The sequence below is a fragment of the Takifugu rubripes genome, chromosome 14 (assembly GCF_901000725.2).
Source record: "Takifugu rubripes chromosome 14, fTakRub1.2, whole genome shotgun sequence".
NCBI classification, from domain to species: Eukaryota; Metazoa; Chordata; class Actinopteri; order Tetraodontiformes; family Tetraodontidae; genus Takifugu; species Takifugu rubripes.
Genome location: NC_042298.1, coordinates 12222201 through 12240962, shown reverse-complemented (window position 1 = coordinate 12240962; position 18762 = coordinate 12222201). Strand labels below are relative to the sequence as shown.

The 18762-nt window shown below is 39.2% G+C and overlaps 2 protein-coding genes and 2 long non-coding RNA genes across 4 annotated transcripts in view; all 4 read left to right on the top strand.

Moving 5' to 3' along the window:
* The first annotated feature begins 324 nt into the window (after positions 1-324).
* LOC105419127 (uncharacterized) lies at positions 325-777 on the top strand. The gene is made up of 3 exons (XR_003890858.1): positions 325-385; positions 468-599; positions 736-777. It is a non-coding gene; the product is annotated as an uncharacterized lncRNA (long non-coding RNA).
* Positions 778-4011: 3234 nt separating this feature from the next.
* Positions 4012-9886, top strand: LOC105416244 (uncharacterized). Its single transcript, XM_029847438.1, has 6 exons — positions 4012-4333; positions 4423-4752; positions 4935-5399; positions 5527-5576; positions 5662-5760; positions 9305-9886. The coding sequence occupies exons 1-6, from the start codon at positions 4294-4296 to the stop codon at positions 9437-9439; spliced, it is 1119 nt and encodes a 372-aa protein (XP_029703298.1). The 5' UTR covers positions 4012-4293; the 3' UTR covers positions 9440-9886.
* LOC115252411 (uncharacterized) lies at positions 6086-8118 on the top strand. The gene is made up of 3 exons (XR_003890859.1): positions 6086-7468; positions 7591-7884; positions 7980-8118. It is a non-coding gene; the product is annotated as an uncharacterized lncRNA (long non-coding RNA).
* Positions 9887-12045: 2159 nt separating the features above from the next.
* The window catches only part of LOC105419866 (uncharacterized), a 33588-nt gene continuing 26871 nt past the window's right edge, over positions 12046-18762 (top strand). The window contains exons 1-7 of the mRNA XM_029847443.1: positions 12046-12259; positions 12349-12563; positions 12637-12658; positions 12843-13307; positions 13435-13484; positions 13570-13664; positions 17154-17813. Coding sequence (XP_029703303.1) covers positions 12220-12259; positions 12349-12563; positions 12637-12658; positions 12843-13307; positions 13435-13484; positions 13570-13664; positions 17154-17214 — 948 coding nt within the window. The 5' untranslated portion in view covers positions 12046-12219 and the 3' untranslated portion in view covers positions 17215-17813. Of the gene's footprint in view, positions 12260-12348; positions 12564-12636; positions 12659-12842; positions 13308-13434; positions 13485-13569; positions 13665-17153 lie in introns of the transcript that reaches the window.

The window sequence follows — 18762 nt, the reverse complement described above, 5'->3', positions numbered from 1 at the left end:
ATAGTTCATCTTGAAACTTCACAGTTCATTTATCAGAATTCATTTGTGCCTAATTTTGTCTCGGAATCCGAAGGTGATGGTGTCCCCACGGCTCATCCCTATGATCCGACCCCTGGAGAATGCTCTGTGCTCCTCCAGTGTCCCGTCCTCTCTGACTCCGAGAACCCAACGTCTCCGGATGACCTCAACAGCCGCTGCTGTGGCTCCAGATCTGTTGGGCCATTTTTCAGTTTTCATTGCAGAAACAACGTGGAAGTGGATGAAAACAACTTAAACAGATCCAGAAACAGCATCTTCAGTAACATCTGCTCTTCTGGAGATTTGTGTTGTTCCATAGGAAAATGTGAGCAGACATGGGGGAACTGCTCAGAGCCCGAAATTGAAGGTAAAAGTTGATTTTTACATTCTACTTCCTGTATTTCAAATTGGCAATAAATATGCTAATTATTTTAATTTTATGATTTCAGTAAAAATTAAAGATGGCCATATGATCTCCATAGTTTTATACACACTCGGTGCTGCTGTGTCCGGTGGTCTCATCGTCCTTTTTATTTATCTGAGGACTGAGCAGAAGAATAACCTTTGTGGCTGTTGCACTGGTAAGAAACACGTCTCTTAAATGTCTTAAAGTTACTTGAGAAGCATTTTGGGCAAATTTACTTCACTTGTGTACTTTTCTTTCACCAAACAGCTCGTTTTACTCTGCTGTTTTTATTTCTCTTATTTTTAAAACAGCTGCCGTACTCAGTTGCACAACAGGCGCGAGTGACGAGGACACTCAGCCGGTGAGGATCAGAACAATCAAAAGCGTTATAGACGTGTAAATACTGATTTTTGATTAACATGAGATTTTTCCCTGTGTCTGCTCAGACAGAAGAGGAGATGTGTTATTCTGCTGCAGTCTTCACCAGGAGCAAAGCTCAACCAGACAGAGGTCGTCTCAAAGACAAACAGTCTACTCTGAAGTGAGGACCCCCGTTAGAGGAAATTAATGCAAATGTAGGAAACACATTGTTTATTAAGACAATTCAAATAAAATTACACACAGATACAAATATGGCGACGTTATCGCTCAGCTTTTAAGAGTTTTAAGAGCTGCTTTGTATCCATAGAAGGACCGATTTAAAATTTAAAATTGGTCTGGTCAGGTTTGATCAGTTCTGCTCCTCTCAACCTGAAATTGTTTCTTAATATTGTTCATTGTATTATTGTGATTATTGTAGATTTTTCTTTTTAGCACTTTTGGTGTTTTAATTTCTATATTGTCTATATTTCTATATTATACTCTGCAAAGAACTGCTGTAAAAATCCGTGTTGATCACTGCAATCAACAGGTAAAGACATGATACACAGCCATACATAATGTTAATAATAATGATTGTCCATGTTTTCTCCCAGACCAGTGAGGAGCAGGATTTGGTTTATGCCATTCCAAACATTGCTCGAAGAAAATCAGTGAGAAATGATGATACAGAGAAGGAAGAAAGAAGCATCTCCTCTGATGTCAGGGAATACTCTGGAGGGGCTGATTAAGGCTGACTTCTACATTATACTTCATTTTACCATGTTTTTGGTCATTTTCCTTCATTAACAAATAAAATGTGTGCAAAGAGATGCTGTGTTTTATGTATTTAACTCACTGTTAACTAAATGCCATTGTGAGAAGAATTATTGTTGTTGTTGCTATTATCATTTAAATGCTATGATGATTAGATTTAGAGTGTTTAAGGAATGTTGTTAAGAAAAGGAATGTGTGAATGTTTAAACTAAGTGCTGGAGCTGTTTATATAACCAGCACTTAGAGATACCCTGTTCGATAAGACAAGGAGGTCGTAAAAATGGGAAAAGTAGTTAGGAAACAAGGAATCGTGAGGTCCTGATTGACATAAATCTTGTATGCACCAAATAAAAGAGGCGAGCGAGCAGCAGACGAGCAGAGTTGACAGATGAAGCTTGAACTGCTGCTCAGCTCTACCTTGAAAGGACTCCAGTTGTTTGTGTGGTTTATCTGAGTCTTAACATAAGAGTAAAGAACAGCGCGGGTGACAAACTACACCCTCACACCATGCCTCTCGGGGGCAGCAGGGGAAAGTTGACTGTACCTAAAGGCAAAACTGTGCTGATGTTATTGTGACGTTGTGGCAGGACGAGGAACGACTCAGACTGAGCAGATGGTTTAAACGTCTTTATTCCGCATCCACCAGACAATACTAAATGGAGCTTCGAACAGTGCATCTAATGAAGGGCTAACCACGCCCATCACCCCATGCATCACCTGGGTGTGAGATACACCCCTATGTGTCCGCCACAACGTAACTCAGTTTAACGCCTGCTTTGCCGTACCTTGAAGTATTCACTGATAACTAACACATCACCAGCACATGGTGAATATTTAAATGGGGGATTGGTGACAAATGGACCATCCCAACGTTTCCCTAAAATGGTGTTGTTGTTGATTCAGTTCATTCACACACAAAAAAAAGTAATTAAGTTGCTTTACGACCACTTTAATGAGCTTTGAGGACAAAATCAACTACAATAATGGGTCATTTTTTGGGGTTTTGGGTTTTTTGGCATACCATCTCATAACAAAAATAAATGACAATAAAATGAGAATTCTATATGAAAACGGATCCAATGAGTTTGGTAAATATATACTGTATTTATTTATTTTGCAGTAAACCAGTACTTAGTTCCCCTCAGACTGAAACTTAGATTCTCGCATCATTTCCTGATGTGTGCACATTTGCCATTCTGCTCATTCTGCCCACATATATAACCACATGTCTACAATCGTTGCGGTTTTTTGTTGCAGAGTGATTATTCAGAGTCACCACTCACACATTAGGTCCACAGCAAAGACGCATCCATTTTGTCATCCTGGCTGAAATACCTCTTCAATGATTTTCTTATTTCTTTCTATTTCTAAATTTCACATTCAAAGTCTTTTCAGCCTCTGACACCAGAGTAAATGCACTCTGGGGGTAACTCCCCCTTTGCTGCATGCCTTTTCTTTCTTGAGGGGAAATTCAGCGTTACATAGCTCTCTTCTCTCAACTCGCCATCCTGAAAATAATCAACACACGTTAAATCTCCAATGATGACGTGTAAATCTGAGGCGGTGTCCAAAACCAACCCCTATACCCTCTATAGTGAGGAACTCAATGTATCCACTGTGACACAGCACCAGTGCGTGTTTTATATTTGTTAATTTGTAGGGAGAAAATAAAATTACTCCAGCACTGATGTCGATGTGGTACATAGACATTAAGTCTCTGCAAACTTTGGCTGCAACAAATATAGTGACGCATTTGGGCATTTATGGTGAAAGCTATGCATATCTTAACTGCAGCGCCCCCTAGAGTCACCTCCGCCTCCTCCTGAAGACTTCCTTATTTTTGTCAAAAACCAATGAATGAGAGAAATTAGGGCTTTGGTAAAATGTAAAATATGAATAACAATCAATGGTGCACATACAAATTAAGTTTACCTTGATGTTATTTACCGGTATTTGAATTTTACAATAACGTCCTCAACCAGTTCTATTATCTATTATATTAACACATTTCTATCCAGGAAAGCTCCTTCTCAGCAGCCTGTGAGGTCACAGCTCACAATAACATCAGCCAACATGAAACTTGAACCCTCATTTGTGTCGTTTCGGCTTCAATGTGGAGCACGGCTTCCTGGGCTGGACTGTGAACGTTCTGTTGCCTGTGTGTGCGTGTGTGTGTGTGTGTGTGTGAGGGGTGGGGGGCAGTCTGTGAGAGGTTCCTCCACAGTAGTTTGATTACTGCTGAATTTCTACATATGAAGAGAAAAGAAAACTAATTGATAGATTCTTCCAAAGTCTGGTGTCCTCAGTGTTTGACCGACAATGAGCTGCTGTCTTTGATCTGAATTGTGCGTCTCTTTTTTATGATAATCTTGAGTATTTCTCTGGTCATCAGGTAGTTTCTGCACTGCCAAAAAATTCTAAGGGTGAATTCATGCTAAATAACCCGTCGTGTAAATATTAAATCCACTCAAGGTAATAACTCTTTTTTCCAGTTTCCTGTTGTATTTTGTTTTACTGCATGTCAACTGTAGAAAACCGGACCTGAACATGAAAGAAACCTTGGTGCTGCTGGTGGTTTATGTGTTCCAAAGACAGTTGATTATTTCCACTGTTGTTCACAGTAGTCCAATCAGAGGATGGTGTTTCTGCGCCCTCCCATTTGATACGAGTACATAAGATGGACATTTTTGACATTTCAGCCCATCTAACCGTCTCCTTAGCTGGATTAGCCAAACATGAGGTTTATATTTTATCTGCTGAGTCTCCGACTCGTGCGTAAGTATATACAGTCCTCTTTTATTCAATTTATATTCAACGTTAATACAGAATAGTGCCCATGTTACTGCATTGGCTGTTTTCTTTAGGTGGGGTGGATGAGCAGCACTTTGAGATGAAACGTGCTGATATTGGAGAAAATGTGACTCTGACTTGTGAACGCGAGCAATCTGGAGAGCCAGCAATGTTCTATTGGATCAGATTTGTTCCTGGAAGCCCACCTGATGTCGTGGGAGTCATTTATTATTTTTCCTACAAGCCTCCAAACAAATCCTCTCATTTTATTTGTGAACAAGGGCCTGGCACGATTTTGTTGCATATTCTGTCAGTGACTCCACATGATGCAGGATTTTATTACTGTATTAAAACTACTTATACAAGCATGACATTTCTTCATGGGATATTTCTCAGAATTCAAGGTAAGAATGATGTAAAATAACAATTTACATTCATATTCTTTTAAAATGTTGCAGATAAAGATAAGATATCTTTATTTCTGCCACAGTGGGAACATTTACATGGCTGCAGCAGCAAAGTCTGTGATTCAGAGCGATAGATTTGACAGAAACCCGACATGTTTCTTGTTATTTCAATTTCTCAGGGACGGAGCCTGATGTCAAAGCCGTAATCCAAGTGCCTCCGTCTGATTCGGTGCGTTCAGTGACGCTGCAGTGTTCTGTCCTCTCTGACTCTGAAAACACAACCTGCAGAACAGAGCGCAACGTGTGCTGGTTCCAGTCTGGACCTGATGCATCTTATCCCAGTGTCTTTGCTGCACACGGAGGCAGCCAGGATGGATGCCAGGGTGGTGTCAGAGGTGGCGCTCCACAGAAATGGGAGAGCAGCAGCTCAGAGTTACTGGGCTCCTCTGATGCTGGGCCCTTTTCCTGCGCTGTGGTCACATGTGGGGAGTTTTTCTTTGGAACCCTCAACTTCAGGACTGCAGGGGTCTTAGATGAGAACACTATATTGGTGGTTCTGCTGGCTGCTGCTTTGGTTGTAAGTGTCATTGTAAATGTCTGCCTGGTTTGGATCCTAAAGGGCAAATCTTCGAGCTGTTGCGAGGGTACGTTTTTAATTTTTTTTAAGGAGTTTAAAAACGTAAAATTATTTCCCATTATTGTTCAGTGAGAATATATTCAATAAAATACCTTCTGAAACAGCTGCTTTTATTTCTCTTATTTTTAAAACAGCTGCCGTTATCAGTTGCACAACAGGCGCAAGTGACGAGGACACTCAGCCGGTGAGGATCAGAACAATCAAAAGCGTTATAGACGTGTAAATACTGATTTTTGATTAACATGAGATTTTTCCCTGTGTCTGCTCAGGCAGAAGAGGAGATGTGTTATTCTGCTCCAGTCTTCACCAGGAGCAAAGCTCAACCAGACAGAGGTCGTCTCAAAGACAAAGAAACAGTCTACTCTGAAGTGAGGACCCCCGTTAGAGGAAATTAATGCAAATGTAGGAAACACATTGTTTATTAAGACAATTCAAATAAAATTACACACAGTACAAATATGGCGACGTTATCGCTCAGCTTTCAAGAGTTTTAAGAGCTGCTTTGTATCCATAGAAGGACCGATTTAAAATTTAAAATTGGTCTGGTCAGGTTTGATCAGTTCTGCTCCTCTCAACCTGAAATTGTTTCTTATTATTGTTCATTGTATTATTGTGATTATTGTAGGGTTGTTGTTTTTTTAGCAGTTTTGGTGTTTTAATTTCTATATTGTCTTTTTTGTAGGTTTGTTAACTGTTCTGAAACTTGCTCAAAATAATGCTGGTGTGTCCCTGCAAAAGCATTTATGTTATTATAAACCAGAATTAACTAAAAGTTTGCTTTAGTGTGTTTAATAAACGGCTAAAAACGTACCTTTTATGTGTTGTTAGAGATTTTTCCCAATAATTTAAGTTTATTTGTAAGGCAGCCGTTAATAAGTTACTATGTATATAAGTAAAACAGACATTTGGTTGAAAATGAACAGATGCATCCGATAAACACGGAAATTGAAACATATGAACTGTCTAAACCACATAATTGTCTGTCAAACCATTGGCCTAGATTATAAATTAAGCGAAAAATGTTCAACTATTCTTTATATCCACTGGAGGTCTGGACATCCGCAGACATTGGTCTAGTATTTAAGCACCGTGTGGCTAGCTTTATAAGAATCTTTTATGTGAGCTGATTAGACCAAAAAATAAAAATAATTAATAATTAATAATGAAATCCTAGTTTATCATTTGTTTAAATAATTCTGCACATCAGGATGTCACCAGACTTTGATGGACTGCCTATTAGATTGAGCCACATCAAACAGACCTACTGGTTCCAGTTCAGGTTCAAAAACTGCTGCATGTTTAAGCACAAATGCGTAATTGTTGGTGCTACAGTACAATTTGAATATGTACTGTAGCGTGTATGTCTCCCCCTAGTGGTAGATGAAGTCATTACACACTTGTTTTCCACTTCGCTTAAACAGACTTTTGTTCAGATTATTGTTCTTTGATTTTTAAATCTAAATATTTTTGTGCTGAACGTGTCTATTGTCTTTCTAACCCCCCTCTATTGCACCTCTTCCTCTCTCTACCAGTTGGGTTAAAGGAAACAGGGTCATTTCATGGTTTCCGCCTCACCACACTTGCCTCAAAGAGAGAGTTTGTTCATTCTTAATATTATTCTATATTAAATACATGTAATTATTAGTAAATTAGTTTAAATTAAATTGGCTTGAAGTGTAAATGATCTTATTGGATGTGCTAAAACACAAACCAAAATCTCTTCTAAACATAATTTTTGGGTTACTACTGTAAATTTCTGGTTGGCGAGTCAGGGAGCTAAAATTCAAATGAATTCCTTCACCATCAAAACTAAATACTCTCAGATTTAAGAAAAGGGGAAATGTCATCACAGTGCTTTTACTTTAAAAAATTAAAAACTCTGCTTCAGTTTTCAGAGGTTGGAAAACGAGCTGATATCTCCTCCCCTGTGCTCTTACTGAGAACCAAGCACACTGTGATGAAACTGTTTCCTTCATCTGATCATTTGAGCAGCACCTTTAACCCGTGAGACGCGACAGGCGCACTAAGTAGAGAATTATTAATTTTATATCCTCCTCTTTCCTGTCAGATTTGGGGGTAAGTAACACAGGAAACTACATTTTTTTTACTAATTAGTTCCAAGAATCTGCTCTTTGCTCTGTCATTTTGGAGAGATCAAACACATTTTCCTATGTTGGGTGTATTATTTGCCTTTACAGGATGCACAAATAACATCATTGAGACCAAGAAAGTAACTGTTGGAGAGACTGTGAGACTGAAGTGTTCCCGCAACACGGCAGGAACCCACTTATGGATCAGAGTTATTCCTGGAACCTTACCTGAACTCCTCGGAAAATCATCGCATCATACAAAAGATTCTCACTTCACAACCAAAATGGAATCAGGATCATTTGATTTGGTTATTAAAAACCCACGTGTGGATGATACTGGAGTTTATTTCTGCATGAAGGGGCAAAGTGCATTTTTGAAAAGAGTAGACCTAACAGTAGTAGGTGAATATCTGCTGGTTTGGACATAGTTCATCTTGGAACATCACAGTTCATTTATCAGAATTCATTTGTGCCTAATTTTGTCTCCGAATCCGAAGGTGATGGTGTCCCCACGGCTCATCCCTATGATCCGACCCCTGGAGAATGCTCTGTGCTCCTCCAGTGTCCCGTCCTCTCTGACTCCGAGAACCCAACGTCTCTGGATGACCTCAACAGCCGCTGCTGTGGCTCCAGATCTGTTGGGCCATTTTTCAGTTTTCATTGCAGAAACAACGTGGAAGTGGATGAAAACAACTTAAACAGATCCAGAAACAGCATCTTCAGTAACATCTGCTCTTCTGGAGATTTGTGTTGTTCCGTAGGAAAATGTGAGCAGACATGGGGGAACTGCTCAGAGCCCGAAATTGAAGGTAAAAGTTGATTTTTACATTCTACTTCCTGTATTTCAAATTGGCAATAAATATGCTAATTATTTTAATTTTATGATTTCAGTAAAAATTAAAGATGGCCATATGATCTCCATAGTTTTATACACACTCGGTGCTGCTGTGTCCAGTGGTCTCATCGTCCTTTTTATTTATCTGAGGACTGAGCAGAAGAATAACCTTTGTGGCTGTTGCACTGGTAAGAAACACGTCTCTTAAATGTCTTAAAGTTACTTGAGAAGCATTTTGGGCAAATTTACTTCACTTGTGTACTTTTCTTTCACCAAACAGCTCGTTTTACTCTGCTGTTTTTATTTCTCTTATTTTTAAAACAGCTGCCGTACTCAGTTGCACAACAGGCGCGAGTGACGAGGACACTCAGTCGGTGAGGATCAGAACAATCAAAAGCGTTATAGACGTGTAAATACTGATTTTTGATTAACATGAGATTTTTCCCTGTGTCTGCTCAGACAGAAGAGGAGATGTGTTATTCTGCTGCAGTCTTCACCAGGAGCAAAGCTCAACCAGACAGAGGTCGTCTCAAAGACAAACAGTCTACTCTGAAGTGAGGACCCCCGTTACAGGAAATTAATGCAAATGTAGGAAACACATTGTTTATTAAGACAATTCAAATAAAATTACACACAGATACAAATATGGCGACGTTATCGCTCAGCTTTTAAGAGTTTTAAGAGCTGCTTTGTATCCATAGAAGGACCGATTTAAAATTTAAAATTGGTCTGGTCAGGTTTGATCAGTTCTGCTCCTCTCAACCTGAAATTGTTTCTTAATATTGTTCATTGTATTATTGTGATTATTGTAGATTTTTCTTTTTAGCACTTTTGGTGTTTTAATTTCTATATTGTCTATATTTCTATATTATACTCTGCAAAGAACTGCTGTAAAAATCCGTGTTGATCACTGCAATCAACAGGTAAAGACATGATACACAGCCATACATAATGTTAATAATAATGATTGTCCATGTTTTCTCCCAGACCAGTGAGGAGCAGGATTTGGTTTATGCCATTCCAAACATTGCTCGAAGAAAATCAGTGAGAAATGATGATACAGAGAAGGAAGAAAGAAGCATCTACTCTGATGTCAGGGAATACTCTGGAGGGGCTGATTAAGGCTGACTTCTACATTATACTTCATTTTACCATGTTTTTGGTCATTTTCCTTCATTAACAAATAAAATGTGTGCAAAGAGATGCTGTGTTTTATGTATTTAACTCACTGTTAACTAAATGCCATTGTGAGAAGAATTATTGTTGTTGTTGCTATTATCATTTAAATGCTATGATGATTAGATTTAGAGTGTTTAAGGAATGTTGTTAAGAAAAGGAATGTGTGAATGTTTAAACTAAGTGCTGGAGCTGTTTATATAACCAGCACTTAGAGATACCCTGTTCGATAAGACAAGGAGGTCGTAAAAATGGGAAAAGTAGTTAGGAAACAAGGAATCGTGAGGTCCTGATTGACATAAATCTTGTATGCACCAAATAAAAGAGGCGAGCGAGCAGCAGACGAGCAGAGTTGACAGATGAAGCTTGAACTGCTGCTCAGCTCTACCTTGAAAGGACTCCAGTTGTTTGTGTGGTTTATCTGAGTCTTAACATAAGAGTAAAGAACAGCGCGGGTGACAAACTACACCCTCACACCATGCCTCTCGGGGGCAGCAGGGGAAAGTTGACTGTACCTAAAGGCAAAACTGTGCTGATGTTATTGTGACGTTGTGGCAGGACGAGGAACGACTCAGACTGAGCAGATGGTTTAAACGTCTTTATTCCGCATCCACCAGACAATACTAAATGGAGCTTCGAACAGTGCATCTAATGAAGGGCTAACCACGCCCATCACCCCATGCATCACCTGGGTGTGAGATACACCCCTATGTGTCCGCCACAACGTAACTCAGTTTAACGCCTGCTTTGCCGTACCTTGAAGTATTCACTGATAACTAACACATCACCAGCACATGGTGAATATTTAAATGGGGGATTGGTGACAAATGGACCATCCCAACGTTTCCCTAAAATGGTGTTGTTGTTGATTCAGTTCATTCACACACAAAAAAAAGTAATTAAGTTGCTTTACGACCACTTTAATGAGCTTTGAGGACAAAATCAACTACAATAATGGGTCATTTTTTGGGGTTTTGGGTTTTTTGGCATACCATCTCATAACAAAAATAAATGACAATAAAATGAGAATTCTATATGAAAACGGATCCAATGAGTTTGGTAAATATATACTGTATTTATTTATTTTGCAGTAAACCAGTACTTAGTTCCCCTCAGACTGAAACTTAGATTCTCGCATCATTTCCTGATGTGTGCACATTTGCCATTCTGCTCATTCTGCCCACATATATAACCACATGTCTACAATCGTTGCAGTTTTTTGTTGCAGAGTGATTATTCAGAGTCACCACTCCCACATTAGGTCCACAGCAAAGACTCATCCATTTTGTCATCCTGGCTGAAATACCTCTTCAATGATTTTCTTATTTCTTTCTATTTCTAAATTTCACATTCAAAGTCTTTTCAGCCTTTGACACCAGAGTTAATGCACTCTAGGGGTAACTCCCCCTTTGCTGCATGCCTTTTCTTTCTTGAGGGGAAATTCAGCGTTACATAGCTCTCTTCTCTCAACTCGCCATCCTGAAAATAATCAACACACGTTCAATCTCTAATGATGACGTGTAAATCTGAGGCGGTGTCCAAAACCAACCCCTATACCCTCTATAGTGAGGAACTCAATGTATCCACTGTGACACAGCACCAGTGCGTGTTTGATATTTGTTCATTTGTAGGGAGAAAATAAAATTACTCCAGCACTGATGTCGATGTGGTACATAGACATTAAGTCTCTGCAAACTTTGGCTGCAACAAATATAGTGACGCATTTGGGCATTTATGGTGAAAGCTATGCATATCTTAACTGCAGCGCCCCCTAGAGTCACCTCCGCCTCCTCCTGAAGACTTCCTTATTTTTGTCAAAAACCAATGAATGAGAGAAATTAGGGCTTTGGTAAAATGTAAAATATGAATAACAATCAATGGTGCACATACAAATTAAGTTTACCTTGATGTTATTTACCGGTATTTGAATTTTACAATAACGTCCTCAACCAGTTCTATTATCTATTATATTAACACATTTCTATCCAGGAAAGCTCCTTCTCAGCAGCCTGTGAGGTCACAGCTCACAATAACATCAGCCAACATGAAACTTGAACCCTCATTTGTGTCGTTTCGGCTTCAATGTGGAGCACGGCTTCCTGGGCTGGACTGTGAACGTTCTGTTGTCTATGTGTGTGTGTGTGTGTGTGTGTGTGTGTGTGTGTGTGTGTGTGTGTGAGGGGTGGGGGGCCGTCTGTGGGGGGTTCTTCCACAGTAGTTTGATTACTGCTGAATTTCTACATATGAACAGAAAAGAAAACTAATTGATAGATTCTTCCAAAGTCTGGTGTCCTCAGTGTTTGACCAACAATGAGCTGCTGTCTTTGATCTGATTTGTGCGTCTCTTTTTTATGATAATCTTGAGTATTTCTCTGGTCATCAGGTAGTTTCTGCACTGCCAAAAAATTCTAAGGGTGAATTCATGCTAAATAACCGGTCCTGTAAATATTAAATCCACTCAAGGTAATAACTGTTTTTGCCAGTTTCCTGTTGTATTTTGTTTTACTGCATGTCAACTGTAGAAAACCGGACCTGAACATGAAAGAAACCTTGGTGCTGCTGGTGGTTTATGTGTTCCAAAGACAGTTGATTATTTCCACTGTTGTTCACAGTAGTCCAATCAGAGGATGGTGTTTCTGCGCCCTCCCATTTGATACGAGTACATAAGATGGACATTTTTGACATTTCAGCCCATCTAACCGTCTCCTTAGCTGGATTAGCCAAACATGAGGTTTATATTTTATCTGCTGAGTCTCCGACTCGTGCGTAAGTATATACAGTCCTCTTTTATTCCATTTTTATTCAACGTTAACACAGAATAGTGCCCATGTTACTGCATTGGCTGTTTTCTTTAGGTGGGGTGGATGAGCAGCACTTTGAGATGAAACGGGCTGATATTGGAAAAAATGTGACTCTGACTTGTGAACGCGAGCAATCTGGAGAGCCAACAATATTCTATTGGATCAGATTTGTTCCTGGAAGCCCACCTGATGTCGTGGGAGTCATTTATTATTTTGACTACAAGGTTCCAACAACAACAAGGGCCTGGCACGATTCTGTTGCATATTCTGTCAGTGACTCCACATGATGCAGGATTTTATTACTGTATTAAAACTACTTATACAAGTCTGACATTTTTTCAGGGGATATTTCTCAGAATTCAAGGTAAGAATGATGTAAAATAACAATTTACGTTCATATTCTTTTAAAATGTTAGAGGTAAAGATAAGATATCTTTATTTCTGCCACAGTGGGAACATTTACATGGCTGCAGCAGCAAAGTCTGTGATTCAGAGCGATAGATTTGACAGAAACCCGACATGTTTCTTGTCCTATTTCAATTTCTCAGGGACGGAGCCTGATGTCAAAGCCGTAATCCAAGTGCCTCCGTCTGATTCGGTGCGTTCAGTGACGCTGCAGTGTTCTGTCCTCTCTGACTCTGAAAACACAACCTGCAGAACAGAGCGCAACGTGTGCTGGTTCCAGTCTGGACCTGATGCATCTTATCCCAGTGTCTTTGCTGCACACGGAGGCAGCCAGGATGGATGCCAGGGTGGTGTCAGAGGTGGCGCTCCACAGAAATGGGAGAGCAGCAGCTCAGAGTTACTGGGCTCCTCTGATGCTGGGCCCTTTTCCTGCGCTGTGGCCACATGTGGGGAGTTTTTCTTTGGAACCCTCAACTTCAGGACTGCAGGGGTCTTAGATGAGAACACTATATTGGTGGTTCTGCTGGCTGCTGCTTTGGTTGTAAGTGTCATTGTAAATGTCTGCCTGGTTTGGATCCTAAAGGGCAAATCTTCGAGCTGTTGCGAGGGTACGTTTTTAATTTTTTTTAAGGAGTTTAAAAACGTAAAATTATTTCCCATTATTGTTCAGTGAGAATATATTCAATAAAATACCTTCTGAAACAGCTGCTTTTATTTCTCTTATTTTTAAAACAGCTGCCGTACTCAGTTGCACAACAGGCGCAAGTGGCGAGGACACTCAGCCGGTGAGGATCAGAACAATCAAAAGCGTTATAGACGTGTAAATACTGATTTTTGATTAACATGAGATTTTTCCCTGTGTCTGCTCAGGCAGAAGAGGAGATGTGTTATTCTGCTCCAGTCTTCACCAGGAGCAAAGCTCAACCAGACAGAGGTCGTCTCAAAGACAAACAGTCTACTCTGAAGTGAGGACCCCCGTGAGAGGAAATTAATGCAAATGTAGGAAACACATTGTTTATTAAGACAATTCAAATAAAATTACACACAGATACAAATGTGGCAACGTTATCGCTCAGCTTTTAAGAGTTTTAAGAGCTGCTTTGTATCCATAGAAGGACCGATTTAAAATTTAAAATTGGTCTGGTCAGGTTTGATCAGTTCTTCTCCTCTAAACTTGAAATTGTTTCTTATTATTGTTCATTGTATTATTGTGATTATTGTAGGGTTGGTTTTTTTTTAGCAGTTTTGGTGTTTTAATTTCTATATTGTCTTTTTTGTAGGTTTGTGTTCTGAAACTTGCTCAAAATGATGCTGGTGTGTCCCAGCAAAAGTATTTATGTTATTATAAACCAGAATTAACTAAAAGTTTGCTTTAGTGTGTTTAATAAACGGCTAAAAACGTACCTTTTATGTTTTGTTAGAGATTTTTCCCAATAATTTAAGTTTATTTGTAAGGCAGCCGTTAATAAGTTACTATGTATATAAGTAAAACAGACATTTGGTTGAAAATGAACAGATGCATCCGATAAACACGGAAATTGAAACATATGCACTGTCTAAACCACATAATTGTCTGTCAAACCACTGGCCTAGAATATAAATTAAGCGAAAAATGTTCAACTATTCTTTATATCCACTGGAGGTCTGGACATCCGCAGACATTGGTCTATTTTTAAAGCACCGTGTGGCTAGCTTTATAAGAATCTTTTATGTGAGCTGATTAGACCACAAAATAATAAGATTTAATAATGCAATCCTAGTTTAGCATTTGTTTAAATAATTCTGCACATCAGGATGTCACCAGACTTTGATGGACTGCCTATTAGATTGAGCCACATCAAACAGACCTACTGGTTCCAGTTCAGGTTCAAAAACTGCTGCAAGTTTAAGCACAAATGCGTAATTGTTGGTGCTGCAGTACAATTTGAATATGTACTGCAGCATGTATGTCTCCCCCTCGTGGTAGATGAAGTCATTACACATTTGTTTTCCAATTCACTTAAACAGACTTGTATATTATTGTTCTTTGAATTTTAAATCTAAATATTTTTGTGCTGAACGTGTCTATTGTCTTTCTAACCTCCCTCTATTGCACCTCTTCCTCTCTCTACCAGTTGGGTTAAAGGAAACAGGGTCATTTCACGGTTTCTGCCTCACCACACTTGCCTCAAGGAGAGAATTTGTTCATTCTTAATATTATTCTATATTAAATACATGTAATTATTAGTAAATTAGTTTAAATTAAATTGGTTTGAAGTGTAGATGATCTTATTGGATGTGCTAAAACACAAACCAAAATCTCTTCTAAACATAATTTTTGGGTTACTACTGTAAATTTCTGGTTGGCGAGTCAGGGAGCTAAAATTCAAATGAATTCCTTCACCATTAAAACTAAATACTCTCAGATTTAAAAAAAAAAGGGGAATTGTCATCACAGTGCTTTTACTACTTGCAAACTCTGCTTAAGTTTTCAGAGGTGTGAAAACTAGCTGATATCACCTCCCCTGTGCTCTTACTGAGAACCAAGCACACTGTGATGAGACTGTTTCCTTCATCTGATCATTTGAGCAGCAGCTTTAACCCGTGAGACGCAACAGGCGCACTGAGTAGAGAATGCTGATTCTATTTTATATCCTCCTCTTTCCTGTCAGATTTGGGGGTAAGTAACCCAGGAAACTACATTTTTTTTACTAATTAGTTCCAAGAATCTGCTCTTTGCTCTGTCATTTTGGAGAGATCAAACACATTTTCCTATGTTGGGTGTATTATTTGCCTTCACAGGATGCACAAATAACAACATTGAGACCAAGAATGTAACTGTTGGACAGACTGTGAGACTGAAGTGTCCCGGCAAGACGGCAGAAACCCAATCATGGATAAGAGTTATTCCTGGATTCTTACCTGAACTCCTCGGAAAATCATCTCATCATACAAAAGATTCTCACTTCACAACCAAAATGAAATCAGAATCATTTGTTTTGGTTATTAAAAACACACGTGTGGATGATACTGGAGTTTATTTCTGCATGAAGGGGCAAAGTGCATTTTTGAAAAGAGTAGACCTAACAGTAGTAGGTGAATATCTGCTGGTTTGTACATAGTTCATCTTGGAACATCACAGTTCATTTATCAGAATTCATTTGTGCCTAATTTTGTCTCCGAATCCGAAGGTGATGGTGTCCCCACGGCTCATCCCTATGATCCGACCCCTGGAGAACGCTCTGTGCTCCTCCAGTGTCCCGTCCTCTCTGACTCCGAGAACCCAACGTCTCTGGATGGCCTCAACAGCCGCTGCTGTGGCTCCAGATCTGTTGGGCCATTTTTCAGTTTTCATTGCAGAAACAACGTGGAAGTGGATGAAAACAACTTAAACAGATCCAGAAACAGCGTCTTCAGTAACATCTGCTCTTCTGGAGATTTGTGTTGTTCCGTAGGAAAATGTGAGCAGACATGGGGGAACTGCTCAGAGCCCGAAATTGAAGGTAAAAGTTGATTTTTACATTCTACTTCCTGTATTTCAAATTGGCAATAAATATGCTAATTATTTTAATTTTATGATTTCAGTGAAAATTAAAGATTGCCATATAATCTCCATAGTTTTATACACACTCAGTGCTGCTGTGTCCGTTGGTCTCATCGTCCTTTTTATTTATCTGAGGACTGAGCAGAAGAATAACCTTTGTGGCTGTTGCACTGGTAAGAAACACGTCTCTTAAATGTCTTAAAGTTACTTGAGAAGCATTTTGGGCAAATTTACTTTACTTGTGTACTTTTCTTTCACCAAACAGCTCGTTTTACTCTGCTGTTTTTATTTCTCTTATTTTTAAAACAGCTGCCGTACTCAGTTGCACAACAGGCGCGAGTGACGAGGACACTCAGCCGGTGAGGATCAGAACAATCAAAAGCGTTATAGACGTGTAAATACTGATTTTTGATTAACATGAGATTTTTCCCTGTGTCTGCTCAGACAGAAGAGGAGATGTGTTATTCTGCTCCAGTCTTCACCGGGAGCAAAGCTCAACCAGACAGAGGTCGTCTCAAAGACAAAGAAACAGTCTACTCTGAAGTGAGGACCCCCGTTAGAAGAAATTAATGCAAATGTAGGAAACACATTGTTTATTAAGACAATTCAAATAAAATTACACACAGATACAAATATGGCGACGTTATCGCTCAGCTTTTCAGAGTTTTAAGAGCTGCTTTGTATCCATAGAAGGAACGATTTAAAATTTAAAATTGGTCTGGTCAGGTTTGATCAGTTCTGCTCCTCTCAACCTGAAATTGTTTCTTAATATTGTTCATTGTATTATTGTGATTATTGATGTTTTAATTTCTATATTGTCTATATTTCTATATTGTACTCTGCAAAGAACTGCTGTAAAAGTCAGTGTTGATCACTGCAATCAACAGGTAAAGACATGATAATAATAATGATTGTCCATATTTTCTCCCAGACCAGTGAGGAGCAGGATTTGGTTTACGCCATTCCAAACATTGCTCAAAGAAAATCAGTGAGAAATGATGATACAGAGAAGGAAGAAAGAAGCATCTACTCTGATGTCAGGGAATACTCTGGAGTGGCTGATTAAGGCTGACTTCTACATTATACTTCATTTTACCATATTTTTGGTCATTTTTCTTCATTAACAAATGAAATGTGTGCAAAGAGATGCTGTGTTTTACGTATTTAACTCACTGTTAACTAAATGCCATGCCTCTCGGGGGCAGCAGGGGAAAGTTGACTGTACCTAAAGGCAAAACTGTGCTGATGTTATTGTGACGTTGTGGCAGGACGAGGAACGACTCAGACTGAGCAGATGGTTTAAACGTCTTTATTCCGCATCCACCAGACAATACTAAATGGCGCTTCGAACAGTGCATCTAATGAAGGGCTAACCACGCCCATCACCCCATGCATCACCTGGGTGTGAGATACACCCCTATGTGTCCGCCACAATGTAACTCAGTTTAACGCCTGCTTTGCCGTACCTTGAAGTATCCACTGATAACTAACACATCATCAGCACATGGTGAATATTTAAATGGGGGATTGGTGACAAATGGACCACCCCAACGTTTCCCTAAAATGGTGTTGTTGTTGATTCAGTTCATTCACACACCAATGAGTTTGGTATATATATACTGTATTTTATTTATATATTTTACAGTAAACCAGTACTTAGTTCCCCTCAGACTGAAACTTAGATTCTAGCATCATTTCCTGATGTGTGCACATTTGCCATTCTGCTCATTCTGCCCACATTTATAACCACATGTCTACAGTCGTTGCGGTTTTTTGTTGCAGAGTGATTATTCAGAGTCACCACTCACACATTAGGTCCACAGCAAAGACGCATCCATTTTGTCATCCTGGGTGAAATACCTCTTGAATGATTTTCTTATTTCTTTCTATTTCTCAATTTCACATTCAAAGTCTTTTCAGCCTCTGACACCAGAGTAAATGCACTCTGGGGGTAACTCCCCCTTTGCTGCATGCCTTTTCTTTCTTGAGGGGAAATTCAGCGTTACATAGCTCTCTTCTCTCAACTCGCCATCCTGAAAATAATCAACACACGTTATATCTCCAATGATGACGTGTAAATCTGAGGCGGTGTCGAAAACCAACCCCTATACCCTCGATAGTGAGGAACTCAATGTATCCACTGTGACACAGCACCAGTGCGTGTTTGATATTTGTTCATTTGTAGAGAGAAAATAAAATTACTCCAGCACTGATGTCGATGAATAATGCAAATGTAGGAAACACATTGTTTATTAAGACAATTTAAATAAAATTACACACAGATAAAAATATGGCGACGTTATCGCTCAGCTTTTAAGAGTTTTAAGAGCTGCTTTGTATCCATAGAAGGACCGATTTCAAATTTAAAATTGTTCTGGTCAGGTTTGATCAGTTCTGCTCCTCTAAACCTGAAATTGTTTCTTATTATTGATCATTGTATATTGTGATTATTGTAGGTTTTTTTTTAGCAGTTTTGGTGTTTTAATTTCCATATTGTCTTTTTTGTAGGTTTGTTAATTGTTCTGAAACACTTTGCTGGT

Coding starts and splice junctions, on each gene's coding strand:
- LOC105416244 (XM_029847438.1), top strand. CDS start 4,294: ATGAGGTTTATATTTTATCTGCTGAGTCTCCGACTCGTGC. Junction 5,400..5,526: donor ATCTTCGAGCTGTTGCGAGG/GTACGTTTTTAA, acceptor TTTTTAAAACAG/CTGCCGTTATCAGTTGCACA. Junction 5,577..5,661: donor GTGACGAGGACACTCAGCCG/GTGAGGATCAGA, acceptor GTGTCTGCTCAG/GCAGAAGAGGAGATGTGTTA.